We start from the raw sequence: 25735 nt of genomic DNA on the forward strand, positions 1-25735 counted from the left end.
AGGAGGAGAAAGGGGCTGAAGTTGTTTAAAAAGTGGGTACAAGTTAAAAGTTTTTAAAAAGATGGATATAGATTAAATGGGGGCGACCAAATAGGGCGCCCGTGCAATTTTTACCTATTCTCCATAGCTGACCAAATTAACATGTGCTTTGTTTCACTCTCAACCCCCACCCCACCCCCCACCCCCCCACAAATTTCCTCTTTTACATTAATTAATAAACAGGTTTTAAAGGCTAGTTAAAATGGACTTAAACTAGACTTGACCAATCGTATAAAATGGAGAAGAAATTAAAGAGAAGATTAGAAGCGGATTTCTTAAGAATTTAAAAGAGGGAATCTTATATAAATAGTCCTAACTTACCCAACTCTAGCCATTAATCAGTCTTACAAAAATTAGTCAAACACATAAAAATTAAAAACCCAAATATATAAGATTCTTTCTCTCCAAAAATCACCCGTAAAGATTTTCTTCCATATTTTTAAGCATGATTAGCAATATTAGATGCAAGATGGACGTAAAATTTCATGGATGAGGTAGCAAATAAGGTGATAAAATTAAAAAATATATATATACAAGATTCCAAAAGTAGCAAAAAGGATCTTTTTCAATGGGTATGGTTGAAATTCATTGAAAATATATAGATGAGTCAGTATACAAATTTTGAGGAAGATTGGAGGTGATTTGGACTGATTTGGTATCAAAATTCGTAGTTAAATTTGAGTTCAAAAAATTCTTCTGCGACACATTTATCACACGTGTATCTCACACACAGATATACATGTGATACACATTTGATACATATGTGATACACATATTATTTTTTTTATGTTCATCTTCGACTTCGGATTTACTATTCAAACCACCTTAAAACTCAGCCAAATCATCTCAAGATGTACCAATCTCTAATAGCATTCACTCAAAAGAAAGCAAAAACATTGACCTTTTTTTGCTACAAATAATTAATTAACTAATATAGGTAACACTTGGCTAATATTAGTAATATTTTATGAACTAACCAATTTTTATAATAAGTTACTTAATAAATGAACATAGCTGGTAGTTTTCTTTAAAAAAATTAAGTCTAAAGTATTTTTTGTGTGGTAATTTAACCTATTATTATTTACAATTGTTATCAAATTACTAATTAATATTTATTTGTAATTACCTTTTAAGTCAGCTGGTTTTACAAATTTATTAAATCGTCAATATATATATGACCTAAATAATAAAAGAAATTAAAATAAAGAGACACCATGTGATTTTCCATATGCTAGATCCACAACTCACATAATATACTTATCACACCAGATCCCTACTCCAGCCGACCGGTCACCACCAATCAAGGAGCTCACCCGGCCGGTTCAAGCTATAATCAGCCCGGTCTAACCCCACCTAAACCGGTATCCTTTTCGCTCGTATAAAACACCGGCTTTTCCTCTCAAAGTAGAATCTCTTTGTCCTAAACTTTTCTGTATTTAGAATCTGCTTCTTTTTTTTACCTCGGGATCTGTGATATTTTCCATTGAAAATGTCGCGAGGAATGCTTGAAGTACTTCTCGTTGGAGCTAAAGGCCTTGATAATACTGATTTTCTCAGTAAGTGATCTGCAATATTATTTGATTCGTCAATTTATTTATTTATTTTAATTTTTTTGCGGTTTTTTGGTCTGATCAGTTGAATTGGATGTGGATTTCTGTTTTCTCCTTAGAATTTGGTGGAAAATTAATATATAAAATAAATAATAGAAAATTCAAGCCTTTAAAAAGTTTAAATTCACCATACCATAACTGATCTTATGATCCAGGAGAATTATTTCAATGGATGTAGAAAAGACCTTGAATTTGTATTTTGGATCTTAATCTTGCTGATGATTAGTGAACTAGTCAAGTTAAAAAATCAAATCAGTTTAATAGTTTCGTTATAATATTTGATTTGATGATTTCTTGTTCAAATTAAGTTTTTCTTTAGTATTTTAATATTTTTATTCTACAGTAAACTAGTAAATTTAAATTTAGCTTATGCCTAGTCAAATAATGTCAAATAAAATGGACTCAAAGGAATAATAAATTCAACATTCATCTTGGTCATTTGACTTCAATTTGGGGATCTATGTTGATAAAGTGATAAACTAAGTGGGTGTTTGGACATAAGAATTGTAAAATTTAAAAAAAAGGTGAAAAAGAATTTCAAATGAAAATGGTATTTGAAAATTAGAGTTGTGTTTGGACATGAATAAAATTTTGGGTTGTTTTTGAAGTTTTGTGGGTGATCTGAGTGAAAATTTTAAAAAACAGTTTTTTTGAGTTTTTCAAATTTTCGAAAAATTCCAAAATGCATATTCAAGTGAAAATTAAAAATTTTATGAACAAACGCTGATTTCGGAAAAAAGTAAAAAAAAAAATTCGGAATTAAAAATGCACGATCGTTTCTTAAAAAGAGAATATTTACTCAGATCATATTCGCCTATTTCCTTTTTTTTAATTTCTCATATATTTTGCTTGTTTAAATGTATTACTTCTGGTGATACAGATAATATGGATCCATATGTGATCCTAACTTGTCGATCTCAGGAGAAAAAGAGCAGTGTTGCATCAGGTATAATGTCATAATCGTTTTGGTTAAGTGTTTTAGTATTATTAGTTTCACATTGATTAAGAAAAAAATTAAATTTGATTAATAAAATTTATGATGATCTTGATGTTGGTTTTCCATAGGGAAAGGATGTGAACCTGAATGGAATGAAAACTTTATTTTCTCTATTTCTGAGGGTGTTGAAGAACTGTTCTTGAAGATAATGGACAGTGATTCTGTAGGTGAAGACGACTTTGTAGGAGAAGCCAAGTAAGTATTATTAGAGGTGAATCTAAGATTTATACATATTTTTTGTATGTATAAACATAGTCTGAGTTTGATAGTATGGTCTAAGTTGCTCGGACACGGGTGTGGATCTAGAGGTCGGATTCTTTAAGATGTAAATTCTAATATTCGGGGACGGATTCTAGTACGGATACAGGTGCGGATCTAGTGGTCGGATCCTTCAAGACGTAAATTCTAAAATTCGGGGATGTGGATTCTAGTATGGATACAGGTACGGGGATCCGGCAAAAACAATTCAAAAAAATAAAAATATCACTAAATTATGAGAAAATTTTGTTGAATACATACGCATATAGCTTGTAGAATGTGAATTTTTTTTATTCTCAAGTTGTAGATAAGTAAAGGAGTGATTTCCTAGATAAAGTATGTTATTTTCTTCAAATTTGCCCTAGTTTTGGTTCTGATTTGGGGATCAAATTGTACTCGTTTCAAATTTTTCCATCCGTCGTGGTCAAAGTACCTAAAATTGTTTGACCAGATGCAGTACGAATCTCATACCTACACCCATACTAGTATCGTGTCGACACGGGTGCAGCACCTAAAATACCGTGTCGGAGCAACTTAGAGTATGGTTGTACTTGCATCCACTGCTAATATGTTGGAGATCTGCATATGTTACTTTCGAGTGATTATTTTACACGAGCGTGACCTAAAAATTTCAGAGATTATTGGTTTTGTTACAGAAGTTGAATGGTTGGTATTTGTTTTTGAACTATTTCCATGTGTATGATATATGCAGGATACCTATTGAGCCAGTTTGTTCAGAAGGAAGCATCCCAACAACTGCATATAATGTAGTTAAAAATGAAGAATATTGCGGAGAAATTAAAGTTGGTCTCACTTTTACTCCTCAGGCATGTTACTTTCTTCCCACTTTTATTAATTCATATGCTTCACATTGGATACAGTCAAATCTCTCTATAACAGCTTGTTTGTTCCAATATTTTTTTGGTTTCTATAGTAAAGTGCTTTTATAGATGACATATATTATAACATAATATAAAAATCGGTTCCGAGAAAAATTTGGCTTTTATAGTAAATGGTTGTTATAGAGAGGTCTGACTGTGTATCTTTTGTCCCGCTTAAATTTCTGAGCTTGTTAGATACTGCTAAAGGAAAAAAGATGTGTATATGTGTGCCTGTGTGAGTGTGTGAGAGAGGGGGAGGGGGGGGGGGATCCGTGACATTTGGCAGCACCGAATAACAACTACTATTATGCCTCAATCTCAAGCAAGTTGAAGTAAGCACCCTTCACTTCCAACTAAGAGGTTGTGAGTTCGAGTCCCCCAAGAGCAAGGTAGGGAGTTCTTGGAGGGAAGGATGCCAAGGGTCTATTGGAAACAGCCTCTATACCCTAGGGTAGGGGTAAGGTCTGCGTACACACTACCCTCCCCAGACCGCACTTGTGGGATCATATTGGGTTGTTGTTGTTGTTGTTGTTGTTGTTGTTGTTGACCCTAGATAAAGAACTCTAAAAATTAGCACATCCAGACATGCAAGTATAATGAGCGTGCTAAGTGCATCGTATCTTTTTCTATGTTGCAGGATGAGCGTGAAGAAGAACAAGAAGAAAGCTATGGCGGATGGAAAGAGTCTTCTTATAGTGAAGCATAAGTCCATCGATCAATTTGATGTTGTTCTTCAGATTACCAATTTGATTCCAGACGTTGTGTTCCAATATATATACTTAAATGAACATGTTGGGGTTTTCTTTCCCTTTTTTTGTGGTTTGTAGAGAGAAGAGGCAAATTTTTGCTTGGTGCTCTTTGCCATGATTTTCGATTTATTATTTCATGAGTTGTTATATAAGGATTATTATGTAATATGATTTTACCATAGCTTCCAAATTGTCAAGTTCCAAAACCATGCGGTATAAGATTCTGAAATTCTAGTGAAGAAATCATTCAGTGTGTTCCACTTGCCTAGAACACTTCCCTATCTTTTGTTGTAATAATGACTGACATCGGGTTTGCAGTATGGACGACGATGAACCCATCCTTTTCGAAGGATAATGAACTCGCCCCCCTACCCTTCTTACCAGCTTTTATCTTCTACAGGTTCGAGCTCGTGACATATGCCTTGTTTCAAGTTTCATAGATAATTTCCCGTCTGAAGAGGAACACTTAGATGAATCGGGTAACCAAGAGATCCACTTCCGGTTTATGTCACCACAAGCTGTAATCCCTTAACAATCCATTGAGAGAGAGAGAGAGAGAACACCGACAAAATTACGTGCTACCAAAGCTTAGAGATCGTACCTTATACAGAAAACATTAAGCAAACTTTTGTCTATTATGCCTTTTGAAGTGGGAAAAAGATTGTCTAAAGTACTACTGATCATGAGATCTAAATATTCAAAAAGTTGCATCTACATTTCGACCACCTGGATCGAACAAATCTAATATATCCATCTCATCCCACATACATTTGATGAAGCATTACCTGTTGATGAAGCATCAACCAATTATAGACAGCCCCCCTAAGTCAAGAAACTGCATCAAAAAAAGTTTAAAACAGCTAGAGGGTAATAGCTGCACAAAAATGCATTCACACAAACAAGAGCAGTTCCATGTTATTACTTGATCCAACTTCTGCGACTTGATGTTACATTGATAGTCCTTGGCCTGGGTGTCGAAACGCAGACTTTGAGAAACAACACTATTGCAGCCCGGTGTGCTATTATTTCCAGTGGGCAAAAAAGTTTGATTTATTGGCCTGGGTGTCCATACCTGGACACTGCGATTTAACTTTAGATTGATAATCCTTAGCCTGGGTGTCCAAACCTGGACTTTGAGAAACAACACTACTGCAACCTGGCATGCTATTACTTCCAGTGGGCAAAAAGGTTTGAGTTATTGGAGGTTGCTCCAGCGGAACGCGCTCCTCTGATGGAGTGCAATGGCTAGGAACATCATTCATGTAAAAGCTGGAAGTGTTGAATAATGGCAGTTCAAAGCACCCATCATCAGCCTGAGTGTAAGAAGTATTGAATTCTTGCTGGGAAGATCCTTGAAAGGCGAGGGTATCTTCTACTGGTATCGCACCAGTAAGGGTCTTGAATGCAAATTCCATGCATGGGTCTGACCAATAATCCCCAAATGGGTAAGAAGCTAGTTGTGCTTGCAATCTTCTGCTCTGCTCATCTTGATTCTCAGTTACTAGCTCTCCTGTTTGCTTTTCTCTAACAGGCTGATTTTCCACATTAAGCTCTCTACTTCTCTGTGATGATTCACCTAGTTGTGAATCTCGCAATTGCATGTTCTCATAATCGTGTTTCTCACTTACCTGCTCTACAGAACACCTTTCTGAAACATACTGGTTCTCCACAGGGAGTACCCTATTTCCCCATGCTAATTGAGCTGGCCAAGAATTGTTCAATAATCTCTTCTGACTGTCTTGTGCTGTAGGCCTTTCTTTAACCACCTGGTGCTCCAAGTGAACCTTTCCGATTTCATATGATATTTCAGCTGGCTGAGGATCTCGCAATATTCTTCTATCATCTTGTTTCTCACTTGTTAATTCCTTCGCAGCTTTCTGCTCTTTAAAAGCTTGGCCCTCTGAAGGACACTTCACAATTTCCAACGGATCATCTTGTGATAAAGCTATTTTTCTTAGAAAGGCCTGATCCAAAGTGGCCAGATCAGCTTGCTGGGACAATTCCCGACCAGAGACAGTCAGGGGATGGCCTGAAGAGACAGATCCAGGACCACATTCACCTACATTTAAATCAGGCACCACTTCTGAGTAGTGGCCTGAGAGTCTCTTTGAAACCCGGCGAACCGGTGTAAATGACTCCTCATTTCTAATTTTTCTCGACTGCGCTGGCAATTTTTTATTACTATGTTTTTTCTTCTTATTTTCTGGTAATTGCAGCTCTGGGAAGAAGTCCATCTGAGGGGAAACAGCTAATGACCTTTTAACATCAACACTTTCAGCAGCTATAGCTTTTGTGTCTCCAATTGAGTCTCTTAATTCTCGTTCCATGTCTAGTCTTATTTCAGCATCTACATTTACATTTCCGCATGAATGCTTTTCTGTTGTATCAGCTACAGTAGATGAACTAATGGTGTTGTTGAACACGCTGCTTTCAGGATGTTCATTGGAACTCTCAGCTTGTAGTGCCAGTGAATAAGTAACAAAACACTCTCCACCTACATCAGCAACTCCAGTTTCAGAATTCAGAAATAACTCTCAACGATTAGAGAATACAACAGAACAAATATAAATGACAAGAGTAAATTGGAGGAATTGAGCAAAATTGCCAACAAAAAAGCATCACCTTTTAATTCCTCAATAGAAAAAGGCTGTCTTCCAGACAAAGAGCACCCTAATTTCTTTGAACTGGCACCACGTGTTGAGGGCTATCAAAAGAAAGAAGCGTCAACCGTCAGAAATTTCTCCCTTTCAAGGAAAATCAACATACACTTGTATTGAGAACTGAAAAATTGAAGTTGCCGAACTCCAATCTTGTCACGAACTATGCATAAAGGATTTGTGATTGCTGTCGCCCATTAAAGACATGCTGCTTAATGTCAATCCAATGAAAGGGCATTCCACTTAAAGTTTCCACATGCATGATTATTTGTACATGCAAGACGCTGGACATAAAGATTATCCTCCTCGTTTAAGAACTCACAAAGAAAACAAAAGCTTATATAATGCATGAAATGGCGGTTGAAATCTGGAAATCACAAGGTATTGAGTCTTTCCTCTTAACTTTCTATAGCACTGTTTTCAGCCATAGTTTTTTTTGCCCTGAGAAAAACGTTTTCAGCTATAATTTATAAAGACTTCCCTCATTTAAAGAACTTATGAGGATAGGGATAATACTCAGGATGGTGGTCCAGATCTGGTAACTCTTAAGGCACTGAGTCATTCCTTTTAACCTTCTATGACATCATATTTAGCTATAGTTTCACATAAGCTATTGTCTCCACATATTCCAATTCAAATAGTATGATGTGGATTTATTCTCTTTGAACTTGGATAAGGTCATTGCTTTCAAATTTATCTTCCCTGTGAGTGTTCTCTAAAGCAGCCACTCAGTCTCAGAAGAAGCATGTCTGTTTAACAATAGGTGTAGAGCACCTCCAATACAGAAAACAAAGTTTCATCACTGTTCTTACAGGATCGAATATATCTTCCTAGTAAAGGGTTCATACAAATACGATCAACAAGATTTATATGCAAGCTGAATAGCAGTAACATGGAGAACAGGCTTTATCAAACAAGTAGCAAGAATAGAGTTGACAGGAAACCCGAGGTGGGGGATCCAGAAAGGTGCACTTACAGAATTACCCTTCATTTCTGAATCCGGATCTCTTTTGGTAGGTCTCATTGCACACCTACTGATGTCTCCAGTTTGCAGATAGCGCATAACATCCTTTTTGGAGCGAAATACATATCCATGAACTGGATCCGTGTAAAACTGCAATGACCAAGTTACCGTAAGATACTAACTACAAATACTAATGCAGCATTCCATGCCTGCCACATAAACAGTGACATAACCCTTCTCCAGAAGCACCCTTTCTCATGCATATCCCATTTCTGCAGAATGGTGTAAAACATTCTCTGCTTGAATAGGATGATGTGCATGAGAAAGAGAGGGAGAGAGAAGCGCGTGCGGGAAGGGAGGGGAGGGGGAGACAGAAATGCTGCGGAAGAAAGATAAATACCGGGTCCTTTCTTATCCCACGTGCGTTTTGCCTAATTCTGATTTCTTTTTTCCAGCCTGGTGGTAATTCATCGACTGAAGCTTCTCTTCTCAGAAAAGACTGATAAGAATTGCCAGTTCCTACAGTAGGATCTTTCTTCTGGGCAAGTATTTCCTTTTCCCAGCCTGGGGGTAATTCATCCGCTGAAGCTTCTCTGCTCAGAAAAGCCTGATCAGAATTGCCAGTTTCAACTGTCGGACAGTTGTTCCAGGTAAAGCCTGGTGGTAATTCATCCGCTGAAGCCTCTCTGCTCAGAGAAGCCTGATCAGAATTGCCAGTTCTTCCTGTCGGATCTTTATTCCGGGTAAAGCCTGGTGGTAATTCATCCGCTGAAGCCTCTCGGCTCAGAGAAGCCTGATCAGAATTGCCAGTTCTTCCTGTCGGACCTTTATTCCAGGTAAATCCTGGTGGTAATTCATCCGCTGAAGCTTCTCTGATCAGAGAAGCCTGATCAGAATTGCCAGTTCTTACTGTCGGACCATTATTCCAGGTAAAGCCTGGTGGTAATTCATCCGCTGAAGCTTCTCTGCTCAGAGAAGCCTGATCAGAATTGTTAGTTCCTACTCTTGGACCTTTATTCCAGGTAAAGCCTGGTGGTAAGTCATCTGCTGAAGGTTCTCTGGTCAGAGAAGCCTGATCGGAATTGCCAGTTCCTAATGTCGGACCTTTATTCCAGGTAAAGCCTGGTGGTAATTCATCCGCTGAAGCTTCTCCGCTCAGATCTTTGTTCTGGATAAGTATTTCCTTTCCCCAGCCTGGTGGTAATTCATCCGCTGAAGCTTCTTTGCTCAGAGAAGCCTGAACAGAATAGCCAGTTCCTACAGTAGGATCTTTGTTTGGGGCAAGTATTTCCTTTTCCCAGGCTGGTCGTAATTCCTCCGCTGAAGCTTCTCTGCTCAGAGAAGCCTGATCAGAATTGCCAGTTCCTGCAGTAGAATCTTTGTTCGGGGAAAGTATTCCCTTGTCCCAGCCTGGTGGTAATTGATCTGCTGAAGCTTCTCTGCTCAAAGCCTGCTCAGAATTGCCTGTTCCTACTGTAGGATCTTTGGTCGGGGCAAGTATTTCCTTTTCCCGGGTTGGTGGTAATTCCTCCGCTGAAGCTCCTGTGCTCAGAGAAGCCTGATCAGAATTGCCAGTTCCTACTGTCGGATCTTTGTTCGGGGCAAGTGTTTCCTTTTCTAAGCCTGGGGGTAATTCATCGACTGAAGCTTCTCTGCTCAGAGAAGCCTGATCAGAATTGCCAATTCCTACTGTCGGATCTTTGTTCTGGGCAAGTATTTCTTTTTCTAAGCCTGGTGGTAATTCATCCGCTGAAGCTTCTCTGCTCAGAGAAGCCTGATCAGAATTGCCAGTTCCTACTGTAAGATCTTCGTTCTGGACAAGTTCCTGACAACAGTCATTCAGGGGAATGCCCAAAGAGGCAGATTTCTTAACCACAGCTCGAAAAGCACGTTCACCTAGATCCAAATTAGCCACTGGTTCGGGGCTGTGGCCGACAAGTCTTTTTGAGATCCGACGACCAGGTGTAATTGACTTCTTATTTCTGGATCTTCTCGACTGCTTAGGTGTTTCTTTATTAATATGTTTTTCCTGCTCATTTTCTGGTAATTGCTGCCCTGGGAGTAGATCTGACAGAGGAGTTGAAACAGCTGATAGCCTTTCAGCAACCACACTTTCAGCAGTTATGACTTTTGTGTCTGCATTTGAGTCTCTTATTTCTGGCTCCGTGTCCAGACTCATTTCAGCATTCTCAATAACATTTTCACATGAATGCTTTGTGTTTATATCAGCCGCTGATGTAATACTGGTGTTTGCATTGGAGGCACTGTTTTCACGCTGTTTCTTGGAACTCTCAGCTTGTACTGCAGGTGAATAAGTAACAGCACGTTTTTCACCTACATCAGCAATCCCAGTTTCAGAATTGAGAAATAATTACCGATATTTAAAGAGTTTATACAACATATACCAAGGGAAAAGAGTAGAATGAAAGAATTGAAATGACTGCTAGTGATGCCTGATACTTAATTAATCACATATCTCCTCTAAAAGTTGGGGTGCAAGGGAATATTAACTAAGAAGTATCACCTCTGGCTTCCTCAGCTGCAAAAGGTTGCCTTTCAGTCATAGCGCACCCTAATTTCTTCGAACTGGTGTTATGTGCTGCGGGCTACCAAAAAGAAAATTTTCAACCGTCAGAAAATTCTCGCATTCAAAGTAAATTAACATCCATTAGTCCTGAGATCACATAATTGAGCTTGCCAAAACTGAATCTCATCACAAACAGTGAAATACATAGGGGATTCGTGCTTACAGCCCATGACAATAAAATAAGGGCTAGTTAAAAATTAAAACAAGGTACGGAAACTTCAGGGTCATGCAAGAGAATATTAAGTATGCTTATGAATATTGGAGCTCTTGAAAAGTTGGTAAATCCATCAGGAAAAGGAAAGTGATCCCTGCAAGAATTTTTTGGTGTTTTTAGACAGAAGGAACCGCAGATATTTTGATGGAATATCAACTCCAATTCACTCCCTTAAGCACTAGATGTCTTTTATCTTTATTTAGTTGGTGCAATCTACCTCCTGTAAATACCCCTGACAAACTTTTGGACTTTGTTAGCTCCTATCCTAAGCATAGAACTTCATGTAATGGAGGCCAACAAACTCTCTTTTGTAATAACTATCTTTTGTACTCTTTGCATCTTCTTGATGCCATCAATGAAACCACTTCATTAGAAAAAAATCAAGGTTATTCTATTATATAAAGAGTTAAGACATGCAGTGAAATGTTAATACAATGAAAAGACATTCAACTTGAACAGTTAAATTCGATATGTAAAATACTAGATATAAAGATTTTCCCCCTCATTTAAAGAACTTACAAGAAAAAGGACAACGGTAACGCCCAGGATGGTGATTCAGATCCGGGAACCATCAGGTATGGAGTCATTTCTTTTAACCTTCTATCGCATTAGCTAGAGTTTATCATGGTTTTCCTATTTAAAGAACTTAGAAGAAAAGGTTGTTCATAATGCTCATCAGCTCATGGTTCAAACTGTGGAAACAGAAGGTACTGAGTCATTCCTTCTAACCCTCTTGAGCATAGTTGGTATAGTATCATAAGCTACTGTCTCCACATATTTATATTCAAATAGTATGATCTGGAATTATTCTCTTTAAACTTGGGAAACATCTGCATCTTGAGAGAGAGAGAGACTCCACCGCCCAAATCCCCTACTCCGGATCCAACAGTTACCCTTCCCCACTTTCCGCCCTTCATGACTCAAACCCAACCTGCTTGGAGGTGGACAGGCTTTACAACTAGGCTGTCCACTCTTGACAAGTTGTAGTTGACTCAAGTTACTGCTTTCACGGATTTAATCTGTGTTCCTTTTATATTCCCTAGTTCAGCCACTCTGTCTCAGAACAAAGCATACCTATTTTAGAAGAGGTTCTTCCTGAAACAAAATACAGAAAGCACCAACTTCACCACAGTTCTTTACTGGATCTAATATATTTTACTAGTAGAGGGTTGAAACTGCCGCATAGCACTGGAGGCACCATCATACTAATATGACCAACAAGTTTTAGCAGTAATGTGGAAAATGGAGCTTATCCAACAAATAGCAATAACAGAGGTGACAGGGGAACTGGAGGGAGGTGCAGAAATGTAAATGACTTACAGAACTCTCCTTCATTGTTGCATCTAGATCCCTTTTGAAAGGTTTTATAGCACATTTACTAATGTCCCCAGTCTGCAGATAGCGCAAAACATCCTTCTTGGAGCGGAATACATATCCATGCACTGGATCAGTGTACAACTGCAATAATCAAGTCAACTTAAAATCCGCACTAAAAAACTTCGAATATAAATCTACTTATGCAGCACCCCTCGCATAAGCAGCCCCTACTGCTAATGCAGCACAGCTTTTCTCATGCATAACCCATTATGGCATAATGGTGCAAAATAGACCCTGAGTGAACAGGATAATGTGCATGCAAGTAAAAAGAGAGAGAAAGAGAGAGAGAAAGAAAGAGAGTACCGGGTCTTTTCTTATCCCACGAGCCTTTTTTGTAACTTTGATTTCTTTTTTCCAGCCGGGGGGTAATTCATCCACTGAAGCTTCTCCACTCAAAGAAGCCTGATCAGAGTTACCAGTTTCCGGTGTAGGATCGGAGTGCTGGAGCAATTCTTGACCACAGACATTCAGGGAGGCAGATTTCTCAACTACAGCTGGAAGAGCATGTTCACCTAGATCCAAGTCGGTCGCTGCTTCTGGTTCTCGACCTGCAAGTCTTTTGGAGACCCGACGACCAGGTTTAAGTGACTTTGGATTTCTGGATTTTCCAGATTGCTGCGTCCCTGCTTTATAATTATGCTTTTCCTGCTCATTTTCTGGTAGCTGCTGCTCTGGGAGGAGATCTGACTGAGTGGAAACCGCTGATAGCGTTTCAACACCAACACTTACAGTTCCTATTTCAGCATCTTCATTTACATCTTCAAAGGAATGGTTCTCATTTATCTCAGCTAAAATGGATGTGATGATGATGTTAGGATCAGACACACTGCAGTCAGGAAGTTTCTTGGAACTCTCAACTTGCTGTGCAGGTGAGCAAGTAAAAAAACTATTTTCCCCTACATCAGAAATTCCAGTTTCACAATTGAGAAATAATTATCAACAGCTAGGGGAAAGCAGGTCAACATATTAATGAAGAAAAGTAAAATGAAGGGTGTTGAAATGACTAGTATGGATGACCAGATATTGAATAAATAATGTATGTCCTCTCAGACTGGGACAATGGGGCAATCTTTTTCTTTTTTAATGGTAGCATATCACAATGGGGCAATATTTCCAACTACAGATCATCACCTTTCGCCTCCTCAGTGGCAAAAAGTTGTCTTCCTGTCACAAAGCACTCTGATTTCTTCAAACTGGCATCATCTGTCGTGTGCTATCAAATGAAATAAGTATCCAACCATCAGTGATCCTCCCATTCAGGATAAATCAACATCCACTAGTCTTGATAATAAGCAAATTGAGCTTGCAAACTTCATGTGTATAAAAGATTAAAGCTGATTACAGTACTGACACCAAATAAGGCTAATTAAGAACAAGGTGGAGGTATTTCAAGATCAATCAGTTACACAGAAAGAGAGAATATACCCATGCTGAGAAATGTTAATATGGTGAAAAGCCATTTAACTTTGATTTTACACTTGAATGACTATATTTGATATGCAATAATAGACAAGATTCCTCCTAGAAGCGTAAGGTATTGAGCAATCCTTCTGCCCCTGATCAAATAGTCATTAGCCAAATTACATGTAAGATTCTTTTTTGTAGAAAGCTAAATTACATGTAAGATTGTCTTCAAACTTGCATAGTAAGATGTGGAGTTATTCTCTTTAAACTTGGATACTACTTCTAATGTGACTTAAATTTCACTAATTCAATGAGCCTGTTTTAGAATAGCTTCTTCAGTACCTCCAATACACGAACAACGTGTTACAGAAGCACCAACTACACCACTACTCTTACAGGATGTAATATGTTTCCTACTAAAGGGCTGAGACTGGTGCATCTCGCTGGAGGCAACTACATAAAAATATGACCAACAAGGTTCTGTACGCAAGCTGAGGAGCACTAAAATTAAAAAAGGAGTTATCAAACAAGTAGCCTGATAACAGTGGCAACTAGCGACAGGTAGGGGGTAGGGGGGAGGGGAATCGAGAAAGGCGTAGACTTACAGAATTATCCTTCATAGTTGAAGCTGCATTCCTTTTAGAATGTCTTCTAGCACACTTACTAGTGTCTCCGGTTTGTAGATAGCGGAAAACTTCCTTTTTGGAGCGAAATTTATACCCATGCACTGGATCCGTGTAAACCTGCAATGACCAAGTCAATATAAAATTCTCAACTTTGAATATATATCTACTGTAGCAGCATTTCATATCTATCACACAAGGAGCCCACCAAACCCTGCTCCCATAGCACCTTTCTCATGTATGCTAAAATACTGCATAATGGTGCAAAATAGAATGTCCCCCTTGAATAGATTATGGGTATGTGAGTATATATATGTATGTGTATATGTGTATATATATACACACAAACATATATATATCCATGTGTGTATATATATATAGAGAGAGAGAGAGAGGGGCTGAGGAATAAAGAGAAATACCGGGTCTTTTCTTATCCCACGATCAGTTTGTCGAATTATGACTTCTTTTTTCCAGCCTGGGGGTAATTCATCCACTGAATTGCAATCAACTGCAACCTAGATATTTACAACAAAAGTAACCTATGGTGAATAATAGCTCAGCTATAAATCATATATATCAGAAGATCTGAGGTATTACAGAACAAACAGTCATTGCAGAGGGACTGTCACTGCCAGGTTTCTGCCTTTTGGATGAGGGACTCTGTACCCCGTTTTCTTTGGAATTTAGAGATGCTTTCTCATTTAAAGAGGAGTCCTCTCCAGCACCATGCTGAAACAAAAACGTAATTACATGAGAATACTTGCAATATCTCAAGGCTACACCCATTGAATTGCTTTCAACAGCAACCTAGATAGTACTCGAGAATCAGTAAATCCATACTGAATTAAAATCTCAAATATTTTCAGAAGTATGTTGAGTATATTACAGAAGCAGAAGTCTTTGTAGAGGGCCTGTTAATGCCAGATTTATGTGTTTTGGATATGCAACTCGGTTCCCCAACTTCTTCAGAATCCTGAGATGGTTTCCGCTTGGAAAATGACCCCTCCTTGATGTCATGCTGAGACAAAAACATAATTTGACGAGAATAAGTTGCACTACCTAAATGCAACACCCAATGAATTGCTTTCAACTGCCACTTATATGTTACTAGAGAAATAGGTAACATACTAAATTACACAGCTAACAACCGAATCTTTAGCGGTGTCATGAGTATATTACAGAACAAATAGTTTTTACCGAGGGCCGATTGCCGTCAGATTTCTGCCTTTTGGATATGCGACTCAGGCCCCCGATATCTTTGGAATTCTCAGATGCTTTTTGATTTGAAGAGGATACTTCACCAGTTCCATGCTGAAACAAAAACATAATTACACATGAAGATGTTGTAATAACTCAAGGCTACAAAAGCTACTATCAACTTCTTTTCTGCAAGTTGCTCCCTCCATCAAACTTTTACCTACTCTTTCCTAAAAGGAATGTCCAAAATATGTGTCAGGCTGCCCAAAGACAGATTTTTTTCATTTCAAACTAGTTACAAATGTATGGTGCAACTCTCCAGAGTACCTTTTCGTTTAGGGGGCCACTGCCGAATAAATACACGAAACGTTCTTTTTACTTATATAGCGTAGAAACAGAGTACTCATTATTAGAGTTATGCAGACAGAGATACCAAGAAGGAGATCAAATCTCATCCAAAGTACTTTTTCTTTATATTTGTTTTCGCTGTACCAGCTTTATTATGTGGCATTGTATGACTTCTCCTAATAATCAAAGCTGAACTAGTTTCTTAAAACATTTTAAAGATCAGGTTCATAAACATAATTTTGACTTAAGAAGAATGATATTTGGCATCTTGAGCAAAGAGGATATCTTCAAGTCCAATAGTTGTAAATGCATGAATCAGTTAGAAAAAAGGTATAAAAACTAAAAACAGAATGTCATGGTGAGAAAGTCAAAAGGGAGAGAGTGTACTATCTGTTCTTCTCCTGTGATGTCGTTCTGCTTCATAGTTTTGAGATATTTAGATACTTCCGGCCTTGAATAGAATTTGTTTCCAGTTGATGGATCAATGTAAACCTGGAAGAACAGCCAAAAACAATATGAATGTAAACTAAAGATGAGGGTGTGATTGGAACATGTTATCTGCAAAATAGCATCATTGCTGCTCTAAAGGCCATGGTTCTTTCTGAGAAGTTGCAAACTCGGACTACCACATTCTGCTGCATAGTATTGCAGCAACGGAACTGTTAAAAAGAAAAAGAGACTATAACAAGCTAAGCCCCTAAGGAAGTTTCTAGGAATACTTGGTTGAAGTTCCTATGAAAACAAGAACTCAAAATTTGTATATTTAAATTAAATCATGAGGCTTCTTACTGAAAATTTCTAAATATTCCACTAATTATCAAACCTCGCCTAGATGCAGCAGATCACTGCTTCAAGAGTTAGCCCGATGATTAAACTAATCAAGGTGTTGATAATAGAACCAAATTTGATTTTGCTAAAACGCATTATAAACAATGTTGTAAAATAGCAATTTTTATAAAGCTCACAGGGCATTTTACCCTCCATTATAATTTGAGGCCATTCATACCCCCACTGTTAGGAAATCCTCATATTTGCTCTTGACCCTAATGGAGTTCCAATCCGAAGTATAACGAGGGATAACTTCAACCCAGTAAAAGGTAGAGGGGTAAATTTGGACCTTTTTCGACATGTGGAATTCACCCCGTCCACGCTGGAGTGCCGTTAAAAATCAAGGGCAAAATGTCTCAGTAGGGGTATAGATGGCCTCAAAGTATAACTGAGAGTAAAATAAAAATATTTCATATAGTAGAGGGGTAAATTTGGACTTTTCCCTATATTATAAACCCTATATAACTAGTATTAAACAGAAGTAGATATTGCCTGGAATCTGCATTCTCATCAATACCTCAGTGAACAAATATTATTGGCATTTTGGGACTCAGATAAACTACCAGCAGAACCAAAAGCAGCATGACCATTTGTATGCCACGGAGTGCCATGTACATGGAATTCGCATGAGCAATGTTATCTGTTTACTTAAGTGAGAAATCTTGCAAAAAGACATGCTGATACATCACAGAAATTGACACACTGCGAATCTTTCAGAAAGTTCACACTAAAAGAAATATAAAAGACACGTATTATAACAAATCATAGCCACAAGTATGAGGTTGGTAGATTTCCATTTCCATACCTTGTAAGCCAAACCAGCATTGGAGCCAGACTTACGAGTCTTCAACTCAACTATCCAACCTGCAGGTAACCACTCAGGAGATTTCTTTGTTTCCTCAACAATCTGACAATAACAAGTCACAGATCTCAGAAGATAAACCACGTACAAAAAAGTAGAATGTCGTTGTTACTTTACCTTCAAAACTTACCTGACTAACATTGTTCTCGGAGCAGCTCCTATCTTGATAATTCATTTGACTAACATTGTTCTCAGAGAAGCTCTTATCTTGATGATTCATTTGACTAACATTGTTCTCGGTGCTACTCTTATCTTGATTCAGTACTTGCGCTACATCATGGCAAGTATCTTTTGTGTTCATATACCGAGTGACTTCCTTCTTGGAATAGAACTTTTTCCCAGTTTCCACATGTGTGTAGTACTGAAAAGAGAAATGACGACAACAACATGTGATGCAAGCCGTATACGCAGAAAGATTATGAGATCTCTTACATGACATCGTTTAATGGCAGTTGATTTGCTATTCGGCTATTCCATATGTAACAATCTTTTAAAGTGCAGATTCTAATGTTGCAACATCACTGCACATATCCAGATTAGCCAAGACAAGTCGGGAACACAATTACATGAGATACTCCAAAGAGAATATGAAGCACATCGAGAAGAGTTCAAAGACTGAGGAAAGTTTCAATTCCTAAAGGAAATAACCTTATGCTAGATCCATCATTCTTACAAATTGAGTCAACAGATTTGAACTGAGACCTCATGGTTTTTCTCACACTTCATTGCCCACTAGGCCACACCCTTGGTGCGATAATTTCCAAATAATTCAAAGACTGGTAAGTTATAATATATGGATAATGGCCACTTAAATCACAATCAACTATGCATCCATCCCATATCACTTGGGGTCGAATATATGACTCCTCTAAACCATTCCACTCTATTCGAGTTTGTTACATTCCAATACTGAATATTTGTGCTTTAAGGCAAATTAGGGATTCTGTTAAGCTATAGGTTCTCTAACTCTCGCACTTATCTCTACGCCTCTACTCTGTCATAAAAGTCACTAAAACAAAAGACATTATTGGCCATAATACCAACTAGTAGTTGGTATGCATAAAAAGCTAGAAAGGGGAAAATTGATTTTTTTTTTCTTTTTGATAACCGTGGTGTCCGGGCCAGCTTGCACACACCTCGACTAATTCCACAGGATACCTGTCACCTCCTACCAGCAACAGGTACCAGCAAATTCTATCCACCAAGGCTTGGATAGATGGGAAGAAATTGATTTAGACTCTGGTCATTTAACGATGATGTCAGTAGTGGAGCCAGGATTTTACACAAGGAAATTTCACGCATTCAATCCAATTTGGACATGTGACCTAACCCCATATAAAGGGGATTCAATAGCTTTATATACACACACAGGGGTGGAGGCAAAGTGCGGGATGCGGGTTCGGCCGAACCCAATAGCTTTTGTTCCAACCATGTATATATTTGTCTTAAGAAATCTTTTGAATATGTACAACTTATTAATTTAGAATAGAGTAACTTAAAAGGATTACAAACCCGAACTCATAAGGTTTAAATCTTGGCTCCGCCTCTGCGCGCACACACAAAAAAAATAGTTTTTACTACAGTATAATTCTTCAGCAAATGGGATTCAATAAAACCATTTTCGATAAAATGGGTAATTCAAGATTCTACATGCAACTGGTTTACCAAGTTGATCAAGCCCATAAATCAACAATAATAAAGTTATTTGAATAACCCCATAAAAAATTACCATAGACCCATCTGGAGTTAAACTACAAAATTGACTGATTACGCACTTTAAAAAAATCGAACCAGAACAAATAAAGGGGAAATTGAGCAAAATTACCGCAAATCCATTTGGATTTGAACGAATCTCAAAGAATAAAACACAGAATAACAGCAGCAATATCCTAATTCATTATAAATTAGCTAAAAAGAACTTTCAATTATTTAACCTTGGTTTTTCTTCCGCTAGTTATTTTGACATCCTCAGTCCATCCAGGAGGAGGCCAATCCGCCGGCGAATCTCCGACGGTCATATCGCCGGAATCTACTCACGATTTCAGCTGAAACTGAACACTTTTAAGGGTTGGGTCAACAAAGGCTGAAAGAGTAAATAGAAAGGTTATGTTAGGCAACTGGACTATATGTGAAGTGGAGAAACACGTGTCCGATATGTTTTCTAGTACCTAAAATTACTACGTACTTCATACATAATTTTACATTTTTATATAATCTACTCCTAATACTTCTCATTAACACAAAAGTTTATTAATTATTGATCAATGTTTTTTCCCTTATCACGTCACAGCTATATGGAGTAAAAGGAAAGTACTGAAATTTTTTATGTGTTTAATCAAATACAGATTTATCAATGAAAAAATAAATTATTTAATATTATATTTTGACCTGATAAAGTAAAAACTCAATAAAAATAAATACGAGATTCATATTAAAAGTCTGAGCATTTTATAGAGTTTTTTAATAATTTCATATTAAAATTCGTCAATATAATATCAATTTAATAGATAAATTTGTTCACAAGTTGTTATCGACCATAATATTTGCAAATTAACTCTAATCTAGTCATTTCGCTTTGATAAAAGTACTATATTAATTTAATCGGCTCAGTTTCCTTATTGAACCCTTCAACTATACTTCATCACTAATAATTTATCTATTTTCTATTGACATGTTTGATAAACATAAAAGGGAAAATGTAAAAAAGACAAGAAAATAAAATATTTTTATATACTTGTATAATTTGTAATTAATAGAACTATTGTTATTTTCAAATACTTAATTTTGTTTTCAAAAAATTTATCAATGCTCCTACCATTTTTTTGGAAATGACATTGACACTATTAGTGTACAGCTTTTACACCAACAACTTTATTTCGTTAAAAAAGTATATAGCATGATTAGCTACAACAAGTTTTCTATAGTAATCTTGATTTGGGAACGTAAAATGCACTAAATTACTTGGTATAATCGGTTTAATATTAGCATAAAAATCATTCGAAATCTTATAGAAATGTCCCAAAAAAGTCGGGAGAAATTCAAAAATAGCTAGATTTACAACTGATCGTTCAAAAATAGCTAGATTTACAACTGATCGTTCAAAAATAGCCAAATTTCAAAAGTAATCGAAATTTAGCTACTTTTCATGTAAAGATAAATATGAGCAAAAACACTGTTCAAAACTCGGAAAATACGCCAATATATTATGCTGGAGTTCCAGCATAAGTATACTTGAACTCCAACATATTATACTGGAGTTCCAGAATAAGTATGCTAGAACTCGAGCATAATATGATGGAGTTCCAGCATAAGTACACTAGAACTCTAGCATAATATACTGGAGTTTGGAGCACCAGTGCTCCAGTCTCCAGTATATTATACTGGAGCCAGTAAAGTATACCGGTCCAGCATAATATGCTAGAGTTAATACACAGGTGCACCTAACTCCAGTATATTATGCTGGACAAGTCTCTGTTGCAGCAAAATAGTGGTTATTTTTCATTGACTTGGTAAACGCTGGCTATTTTTGAATGACTAATACGAAAACTGGCTATACCGTGCTATTTTTACAAAAAAAAGTCTCAACTTACCAACCTCTAGCCATTAATCATAAACTTACCAAAATTAGCCAAACACGTATAAAAATTGAAAATCCAAAGAAATAAAGTTCTCTCTCCAAGAATCATACGAAATATCTCCCTCCATATTTTCAAGCGTGATCAGTAACATTAGATGCAATACGGAAATGAAATTCCATGGATGAGGTAGCAAATAAAGTGATAAAATACAAAAAAAAAAAAAAAAATATACATACAAGATTCCAAAAATCTAAGTAAAAAGGACTTTTTCAAAGGGGTATGGTTGAGATTCATTGAAAACATATAAATGAGTCGGTATACAAAATTTAAGGAAGATTGGAGGTGATTTGAGCTGATTTGGTATCAAAATTCGTAGTTAAAATCGAGTTAGCGACACATATATCAAACATGTACCTCACACACATGTATACATGGATTTACATGTGATACACATCTGATACATATGTGTTACACAAGTTATACAGTGTGATACACCTATCATTTTTATCATATTCATCTTCTATTTCGAATTTTCAATTCGAACCATCTCAAAACTCCATCAAATCGTCTCAAACCTGAGATTCAAGCTCCTTAAGATGTACCCAATCTAATATAATAATACTCACTCAAAAGAAAATAAAAATTTGAACTTTTTTGCTACAAATAGCTAATTGGCTAATATTAGTAATATTTTATGAATTGACCAATTTTTATAATAAGCTACTTATAAATGGACATAACTCGTATTTTTCCAAAATCATTTACCATATTAATGTGGTTTGTATGTCGCAAAAATTAATGCGACTTATAACTAAACTAGATGAGGATTGCCCGTGCAGAACACGGGCCCAACATTGTAGATTTAAACCAACTATCATTCTCTAATGATGCTTTGGAGAATTCATTTGGGAATCCAACTAGAATGGTCAAAGAAACCGTAGGAAGTAACCAATATTTCATTACCCAACATGAAAAGACTAATCTGAATATTCATTACCCAAATATGGAATATTATAGGTTTATTGTTCTCAAATTCTGTAAAGTTGTAATTATCACTAAACACCATCTGATGTAGTATCTATTGCAAATACCACAGACAACACTTGCATCTTGGCTATCATCATTCAGCCTTTTAACAAAATAAATGATTCCTCATTCAATTATCAAGTTGTAAAGTCGAAACAGTTGGTGCACATATCATATGTCTAATACCTATCCTACTAACTTACATTACTATTCTTTTCCTTCAAAACTTAGGAGTTTGACCTTTCACGTAGTCTGCCGACTGAGTCACTTAGTTTCGACTACATAAACACAAGTCCTGAAACAATTTCTTATAAGCTTATTTACGAAAGCTAGTCAAAAATCTTGATTTGTCCGATCATAAATTTTGGGATATCATCTGAATGTGCTCGTGGATCAATCTCAACACCGCTTCCAAGCTGGCATTAATTTGTTCCTTATTTCTCGAGACCCTGTACATGGATTGATTATTAACCAAAAATAAAAAATAATTTCATAAACAAGTAGAAGTATAGAACATAAACCTTTGTATCTAGTATACATACATTAGTTAATTTTATGTGTCAAGGATATCAGAAGTAAATGCCTTTGGAAGTGTATATGATCTTATTCTGTAAGACATAAAACTGGCACAAAGTGCAGACATAAAACTGGCACAAAGTGCAGACGTAAAACCCCACCCGAAGAACTGAACAATAATATGGATGTGCGCTAGTTTTGCTAGGGAGGAAAAAAGGAGGGAGGGAGGAAAGATAAGTTGTACCTGCAAATTTAGCTACAGAACATAGGAAAGAAATAAGACAAAATGGTACACTAACCCACAAACAATAAAAATATAAGCTCTGAATAAACAAAAAAATAATAATAAATATAAAGGTAAAAGAAGGAAAGGCATTTTGTAAGCATTTACAAATATTACGGATGTTATGCGTGTCAAGGAAAAAAGTAATGTAAGTAACAATATCTAGAGGACTTAAATTACTACTTGAAAAGGTTATAGCTTCAGTAATTGAGAAGGAAAACTATCAAAAGAGAGATGTGGTACTTATAAGGTAAGGTAGAGAAGGTTTTAGAGGATGATAACTTCAATAATTGAGATGATATAAGAAAAACTATCAAGAGATAAGTGGTATTCATAAGATGAGCTAGGTAAGTATTTACTCACGGAAGTGATCCCACTAAATTCAAGTTATAGCAATACACATGCCAAGTTTTATTTTACTTTTTAATGATTTCGTATAGAGGAGAAAGAAGTATACATACATTATTCTAAACTCAATCACTGAAATAGCAAGTGAATATTTTTAGCCGAAAAAAGAATAGGGAGACCAATTAATGAGTTGATTCTAAGTCATATGAACTTCGTATTTAGGTCGTATTCAACTTTTGCGGGCAATAGGAAACTACCTTTTCTCTAAATGCTTGAAAATTTTAAGTTGATTGTATTCTTCTCCGCCATATGTAGTTCTTGTAATCGAGAATAGCAAATCACTAGACATGTTGTTACAACTTGAACATTAATTAAAAAAGAAATTACAACAAGTAAATAGTCAATCCAATATAAAATAAAGTGCTAATGTAGTCATTCACGACATTATCTCTTCCAAGATCTTTTTGCTATATTAAAAGAATAACAATAATAACTATTATGTATTTTTTCCAAAAATCATCAACTTGAATTACAACTTGTTGTATTAACCCAATATCGCAACATGTTATTCTTTTGCATAACTGGTAGTTCAATTATAACTAGTAGGATTTAAATGTATTGTCATAGACAAATGTCAATGGGTTAACCATTTTTTTTTTAAAAAGAAAAAGAAAAGAAAAGAGAGAACAAGGCATAAAACTATTTATTCTACTTTTTAATATCTTATGTGGCCATTGGTTATGTCCGCTGATAAGCTAAATTATAGTTGAAATATGACATGCACATCCTGCAAGTTCAAATAGGTAGACACCATACCACTGAATTCATATTTTTTGTTTGGTAAGAATGAATACTCTGAGTTGTGAATTGAAAATAAAATACTCATATTATAATGCAGTATGAAGTTCTTAATTTAACAACAATCATGATAGGTAAGGTAATTGATCCATAATAACGTATTCTTGCTATTCACATGGTAGCCACAGTATAAAGCAAGCAAATGACGTAAAAATAAACAACCTCTACACAATCTCCTCAATTTTTTTCAGTTCAACAATAAAAATGATTCAAAAACTATCCACTGTTATCACCTTTATGATCCTAAAATCCCGCACACTGCACTGGCTACGCATTGGCAACCCAATATGCATATTATGGGACTCTTGAAAATATTTTAGTAGTTAAAATAATAAAATAAAGAAAACAAAAGTACAAAAACTGCCATTTCTAATCACGGGATCAACTTCAAGAGGAGGTTGGAAGAAGAATCAAAAGAGAAATAATGAAAAACACTAAAATCAGTGAGTGAAAGAACATGGCTATAATAGTATAGATGAGGAATCAATGGGCAATGTAGTCCGACAAAATTTTAAATCAGCGATTAGTAAATTTCACCTATTTTAAACCTTAAAAAATTCAACATTTCAAAGGGGTTATACCTCTAAATTAGCAGAGAATCTACCTTCGACGGATTAATTATGATAAATAAAAAAGGAAAAAATAACATATAAACCCTTTAAAAATAACAATTGAAAGGGTATACCTCAATATTCCCGTTCAGCAGTTCAAAAGCTCCAGGAATACTCCATCCTGGTAGACGATTGCTGCTCTAAGAGTTCATTCATCAAGAAGCAGTCGACAAGTTTATCCCCAATTGTGAAACACAGAGTTGAGTCCAGAGTTTGATTAGAGATAATAAAAAGTAAAATTCCTAAAAAAAGATATGAAGAATAAAAGAAGGTTAGCGAGAAAGATCTAGTACTAATGGCAGATAATTGTGGCCAGAACTCATTAACAAATGGCAGATGATTAGCAAAGTAATAGTGAAAGAGAATTCTAGAAGAAAGAACGTGGGGAAGATATGTTAATAAAAATTCAATTTAAGATCAGCTATGTGAAATTACCATTTTATCCTTGGTCGACCATCATGGCTTTTCTATATAATAGAAAAATGTGACCCACATTCGTTGAGGAATACAGAAACACACCATTTAGGCTAACACTTCCCCTTTCTTCCCCATTGAGCTCCCCCTCCCTCCCCTCATATTTAAGCTAAGAAAAATAGAAGAAGAAGATAAAATATAAGCACTATAAATATTAGCTCTGAAAATTACTCTTTTCACTTTTGACTTTGCACTCCCTTTAAGAAAAAAATGAAATGTATTTTATAATTTTACCCATTAATAATGATAGCGTTTTCAAAAGTCTTGGGAATTGATTTGTGGAATGCATAATTAATGATAATGGTAAAATAGGGAAAAAAATTATTTCTCTCGTGGTTTAGTATCGTGGACAAGTGAAAGTGAAAATGTATTTTTTAGTATAGTGGACAAGTAAAAGCAAACAGGGGTAGTATTATACGCATGGGAAGTTAAAGAGCTTAATTTTG

General features: G+C 36.3%; 2 protein-coding genes and 1 long non-coding RNA gene across 4 annotated transcripts; 1 reads left to right on the forward strand and 2 right to left on the reverse strand.

Annotated features, from left to right (window-relative positions):
- The first annotated feature begins 1437 nt into the window (after positions 1 to 1437).
- On the forward strand, positions 1438 to 4777 carry LOC104231140 (elicitor-responsive protein 3). Its single transcript, XM_009784091.2, has 5 exons — positions 1438 to 1595; positions 2530 to 2595; positions 2715 to 2841; positions 3617 to 3731; positions 4423 to 4777. Exons 1-5 carry the CDS (start codon positions 1529 to 1531, stop codon positions 4489 to 4491), a joined length of 444 nt encoding a protein of 147 aa, XP_009782393.1. The 5' UTR covers positions 1438 to 1528; the 3' UTR covers positions 4492 to 4777.
- Positions 4778 to 5136: 359 nt separating this feature from the next.
- Positions 5137 to 19699, reverse strand: LOC104231139 (uncharacterized). 2 transcript variants are annotated; one of them, XM_009784089.2, is made up of 17 exons: positions 19530 to 19699; positions 17726 to 17956; positions 17539 to 17640; positions 16293 to 16397; positions 15558 to 15671; positions 15247 to 15378; positions 14967 to 15089; positions 14780 to 14875; positions 14343 to 14480; positions 13465 to 13546; positions 12637 to 13229; positions 12277 to 12414; positions 10680 to 10761; positions 8556 to 10489; positions 8168 to 8305; positions 7157 to 7238; positions 5137 to 7028 (listed from the first exon to the last, which is right to left on the reverse strand). In XM_009784089.2, the coding sequence occupies exons 1-17, from the start codon at positions 19611 to 19613 to the stop codon at positions 5557 to 5559; spliced, it is 5646 nt and encodes a 1881-aa protein (XP_009782391.1). In that variant the 5' UTR covers positions 19614 to 19699; the 3' UTR covers positions 5137 to 5556. The 2 variants fall into 2 exon arrangements, with proteins under 2 accessions (XP_009782391.1, XP_009782390.1); XM_009784088.2 differs by having other exon boundaries at positions 14958 to 15089.
- A 2604-nt stretch (positions 19700 to 22303) lies between these two features.
- On the reverse strand, positions 22304 to 25182 carry LOC104231138 (uncharacterized). Its single transcript, XR_712044.2, has 2 exons — positions 24890 to 25182; positions 22304 to 22648 (listed from the first exon to the last, which is right to left on the reverse strand). It is a non-coding gene; the product is annotated as an uncharacterized lncRNA (long non-coding RNA).
- Between the last annotated feature and the right edge of the window lie 553 nt (positions 25183 to 25735).

Source organism: Nicotiana sylvestris, chromosome 8 (assembly GCF_000393655.2).
Source record: "Nicotiana sylvestris chromosome 8, ASM39365v2, whole genome shotgun sequence".
Taxonomy (NCBI): domain Eukaryota; kingdom Viridiplantae; phylum Streptophyta; class Magnoliopsida; order Solanales; family Solanaceae; genus Nicotiana; species Nicotiana sylvestris.

Bases quoted from the DNA above. Each gene is read 5' to 3' on its own strand.
- LOC104231140 (XM_009784091.2), top strand. From the start codon at position 1,529: ATGTCGCGAGGAATGCTTGAAGTACTTCTCGTTGGAGCTAAAGGCCTT. The intron at 1,596-2,529 runs GTAAGTGATCTG...CTGGTGATACAG, and splicing joins TGATAATACTGATTTTCTCA to ATAATATGGATCCATATGTG. The intron at 2,596-2,714 runs GTATAATGTCAT...GGTTTTCCATAG, and splicing joins AAAGAGCAGTGTTGCATCAG to GGAAAGGATGTGAACCTGAA.
- LOC104231139 (XM_009784088.2), bottom strand. From the start codon at position 19,613: ATGACCGTCGGAGATTCGCCGGCGGATTGGCCTCCTCCTGGATGGACT. The intron at 17,957-19,529 runs GTTAAATAATTG...TTCTCTTTTCAG, and splicing joins CTAGCGGAAGAAAAACCAAG to TACTACACACATGTGGAAAC. The intron at 15,090-15,246 runs GTAATATACTCA...TTTTTGTTTCAG, and splicing joins CTACAAAGACTTCTGCTTCT to CATGGTGCTGGAGAGGACTC.